The sequence below is a fragment of the Podarcis cretensis genome (assembly GCF_951804945.1).
Source record: "Podarcis cretensis genome assembly, chromosome: 5".
NCBI lineage: Eukaryota > Metazoa > Chordata > Lepidosauria > Squamata > Lacertidae > Podarcis > Podarcis cretensis.
Window position 1 is genome coordinate 95,561,242 of NC_137174.1, and position 3,919 is coordinate 95,565,160.

At 53.7% G+C, this 3,919-nt stretch overlaps 1 protein-coding gene across 1 annotated transcript; it reads left to right on the forward strand.

The window, feature by feature from the left end:
- Nucleotides 1–469: 469 nt before the first annotated feature.
- CAMK2N2 (calcium/calmodulin dependent protein kinase II inhibitor 2) lies at nucleotides 470–3,679 on the forward strand. The gene is made up of 2 exons (XM_079978359.1): nucleotides 470–885; nucleotides 1,720–3,679. Exons 1-2 carry the CDS (start codon nucleotides 723–725, stop codon nucleotides 1,788–1,790), a joined length of 234 nt encoding a protein of 77 aa, XP_079834485.1. The 5' UTR covers nucleotides 470–722; the 3' UTR covers nucleotides 1,791–3,679.
- The last annotated feature ends 240 nt before the right edge of the window (nucleotides 3,680–3,919 follow it).

Below are 3,919 nucleotides of genomic sequence, written 5' to 3' on the forward strand. Positions count from 1 at the left end.
CGCCTACGGCTCCAAGGAATCTGCTTTGCTGCTGACAAGCGAGTCCCAAGCGGAAGAGAAAGCGAAGCTCCCTATTGCCTGTTGTTGCATAAAGTGGGAAACACACAGTGACGCCTGGAACCAAGGGTGGGGGGGGTGAGGGAGGAGGAGGAAGAGGAGGAGGGGGGCAGGGGCTCAGCGGCTCCCAGCAGGGCTTTCCCCAGGGGATCTGCGGAGGGCGGACAGAGGGCGCGCTCCGCAGGGGTTCTGGGCTCCCAGGGCGCTGGAAAGGGGCAGGCTGCCCCTCTCTGACCCTTCTTCGCCCCCTCCTCTTTCCCCTCCCCCGCTGGGGGGGGGGCTCGTTTGCTGCATCCTCATTGTCATTCCTTCCTCGCCTCCTGATGTCACCGCCTCCCTTCCCTGCCACGCACGGCGGGGAGGGGAGAAAGGGGGGAGAGGGAGGACCGAGCCGCCGCCGAGCCGCGCGCTCAGCCCCGGATGCATGACTTCATCCTTCCGCCTGGGTTTCCTTTATGGTGTAGGGTTGTCCCAAGCGCTCTGCTCAGACGCTCGTCGAGGCTGCTGGACGCCGCACGCGCTCGCTCGCTGGCTCCTTTGCTCGCCTGCCCCAGTTGCTCAGCGCCTCTTGATCCTCTCGGAGCCTCGCCCCCGCCTCTGTCTCGCTCTCTCTGCGTGGAGCAGAAAGTGACCCAGGTGCCGCCGCCGCCGCCGCCGCCAGCACCATGTCTGAGATCCTGCCCTACAACGACGACAAAGTGGCCCGCTATGGCACCGACTCGGAAGTCGGAGACATCTCCTTCAGCTGCCGCCTGCAGGACACCAACTCCTGGGGCAACCAGTCCAAGCGGCCCCCCAAGCTGGGCCAGATTGGCAGAGCCAAGCGAGGTAAGGAGCATCGTCCGCGCGCGGCTGCTTGCTTGGGTACACACCTCGGGGCACCGTCCCCGTGCGCCCCAACAACAACACCCCTCCCTCCCCAGTCCCACCTCTTGCCCATCTGCTGCCAGCGCAGGAGAAGGAAAAGGGAAGTGTTTCACCCCCACCCCTGAGAGCCGGGCTTCAGTCAACCTCGACAAGGCTGACCACCCCCCATCCCGCGCGCCCCGCTTTTTCCTGTCGCTGTGGTTACATATCCTAGCTGGGGTGCCGCAGGCGGAATCTGCTGGAAAGGGAGAAAGAAGGGTGGGTTTTTTTGGTGGGGAGTCTTTTCCCTCGTTCAGCGCCCCTCCACCGCACTCTTTAAGCTGAGCTCCGATCTGAGCCATTTGCCACAAGAATTCCAGTCATCACTACTCCTCTCCTCTCCTCACCCAGCCCAGACCCCCCCCCCCACATTCCCCCAGGGCTAAGCGCCCATAGCGCTGCCCCGGAGCCGGCGCGCCTCGGTCCCCATCTCCTCCCGCACGTTCCGCTGGCTGCGCTCCCTCTCTAATCACCTCTGCTGGCTCTGCGCTCCGCAGCCAGCCACCATCTGGGAAGGACGGGGAGCCATCTTCCTGGAGCGGGTTTCATTACCAGATGTCGAAGGAGGGAGGGCGGGAGATCCAGCCCCATGGCTGCCCCAAAGGAGCGGCGAGGCTGGGGAGGGAGGGGGGGTGCTTTAAGTGTGGCCAACGCCAGGTCTTAAGTACGCAGGATGAGGCCCCCACCCCGCGTGTCTGTTCCCCCTTTCCATTCTGACGGCGTGTTTTTTCTGCGTTTGCTCTCCTGTCCCTGCAGTGGTGATCGAAGACGATAGAATAGACGAGGTCTTGAAGGGGATGACAGACAAGTCGCCTTCTGGGGTATAAATCAGCACGGAAGGCGCCTGCACCCAGCTGCAGACTGATCCCTGAATTTTTAAAGCACTTTTGGCTGCGCATGTTTGTTGGGATTGTGGACAACAAGGAAAGCAAAAGGAAGGAGATGAGGCTGCTGGCAACACCCTCCACCCCCAACGCAGACCCCCAGCCCGAAGAGGTCACTTGACGGGGGACACCATCTCACCCTCCTCCGCATCCAACGGAGAGCATAAGGGACAAAGAGACCTTGCCACCCAACTCTGTCCTAGTTACCAATGCACGATGCCCATCCCCGGAGTTGCATCTTCAACAACAGCCCTTCTAGAAGGGGCTTCTTCTCTCTCTCTCCCCACCTGCCCCTTCCTCCGTTGCGGAATGGAGCTCTTGCGCCTTGGGGAGCTGTCCATTTCAGCACCATCGCTTGACGCGCGGAGCCGTCCGCTCCAGCACCATCTTTCCGACGCGCCTGCAGCTCGGGGAGCTGTCCATTGTAGCACCATCCTCTTGGAGGCTCTTGCTGTGGAGCCGTCCATTGCAGCAGCGCATTTCCCTGCGCCCGTGCTAGGGTGCTGCCTGTTTTCCCATGTGCCCGAACCTTCCATCATCCCGCCCTCCCCCCTCCCAATTCCTTCTGTCCAGCCCTCAGCAGCAGCAGTGTAGAGTCCCCTCTTTGGCTTGGGCGACCCCCTCCATGCCACGATTTGAAGGTGCTGTTCCTCTGAGAGCTCTGAGCCACTGGATTGCCCCGCTCTCTCCATTTTTAAGGGTGGGGGGGAGGTCTCCTGTAGCGATGCACTTTACGCCTTTCACATTTTCGGGGTGGCTGTGTAGCTGACATCTGCATAGACGTAGAAACGAATATACATACACACACTTATACAGACACACTTGCGCGCACACTTCTCTAAATATAACAGGTTCATCGTGTTTGCAGTCATGGCGTCTATATTCCAAACCGGCAACCATCCCGTAATACACAGTAGCTCCCCCCTGAAATACAACACCAACCTGTAAAACCCCAGCCCGTTTGCAAAATACCAGCAAACCCAAAGCCCAAAGCCAGCAGTGCTGAGTGGAAGACAGAGGTTCTGACATGGATGGACTATAACATAAAAGACAGTGATTGTTTTGCTGTCGAGAGACATTTTTGCTCCATCTTTTTTGCATGAGCTTCCTGGTCTTGGTGCCACGTCTTGGTGCCACTAGTCATCCCACTATGGCACGCTTCTTTTTAACAGAAACTCCTCATATTTGTATTTTTATATCTGAATATTTGTTAACAACAATCTGCTAATGTCTAATGTCAAAAACGTTGCATCAAAAGATTGTTTGTATTTTTTTCTTCCCCATAAAGGCAAGACAGAAAAGGTTTTATAAGATGGATTTCCCCCTTGGAAGGCAGATATAGTGAAATAGTTGGCGCTCATAATTATATATCAGTATTGGACAGGACTTCTTGAATGTGTTTGAGGTTTTGCACACATCATCGTTAACAAGAAATGTATTTAAAGAGTCTTATACTGTGATCAATGGCTTTGTTGATGGACTTTGTAGGAACATGAAGAATTTAGAAAAAAAAATACTATTGCACTGTTTATGAATGTGTTCAGATAACTTGCTGGTTATTTGATGCCTCTTTATTAGAAGGGGATGTTCAGAGTTGTTTTTAATTTTGTACTTTAATTTATTTATTTTTTAAAATAAGCTTATTCTTGTCCGTTGTGCATGAGAAACCTTCATCTTTTCAATAATATACGACATTTTATGAAGACAAGCAAAAAAAAACAACAAAAATTATTGTCATGACATTCTAAGAATGACCCATTGTAAATTTTAATGTCATTTTTCACTGTACTGGTGAACAAAACTTAATGAATAAATACATACATGTACTGAAATGGAAGCAGCCAGTTCTGGGTATCTTCCTTGGCAAAGATTGTGCATGATCTATAAGCCAGTTTATATTAGACCAAAACCTTCCACTGCAACTTCACCATTGGCCAAGGGCTCAGATCCCTGTTAGAGAGGTTATTTAAAAAGCAATTACTGTGTTCTCTTGAGGAATCCTATAGAAACCCTGCTGAGAACTTTGCTGGGCTGCAGACCTTGGAAAAAGGTACCACCTCTCTGTTTTTCTC

Coding starts and splice junctions, on each gene's coding strand:
- CAMK2N2 (XM_079978359.1), top strand. CDS start 723: ATGTCTGAGATCCTGCCCTACAACGACGACAAAGTGGCCCGCTATGGC. Junction 886..1,719: donor GATTGGCAGAGCCAAGCGAG/GTAAGGAGCATC, acceptor CTGTCCCTGCAG/TGGTGATCGAAGACGATAGA.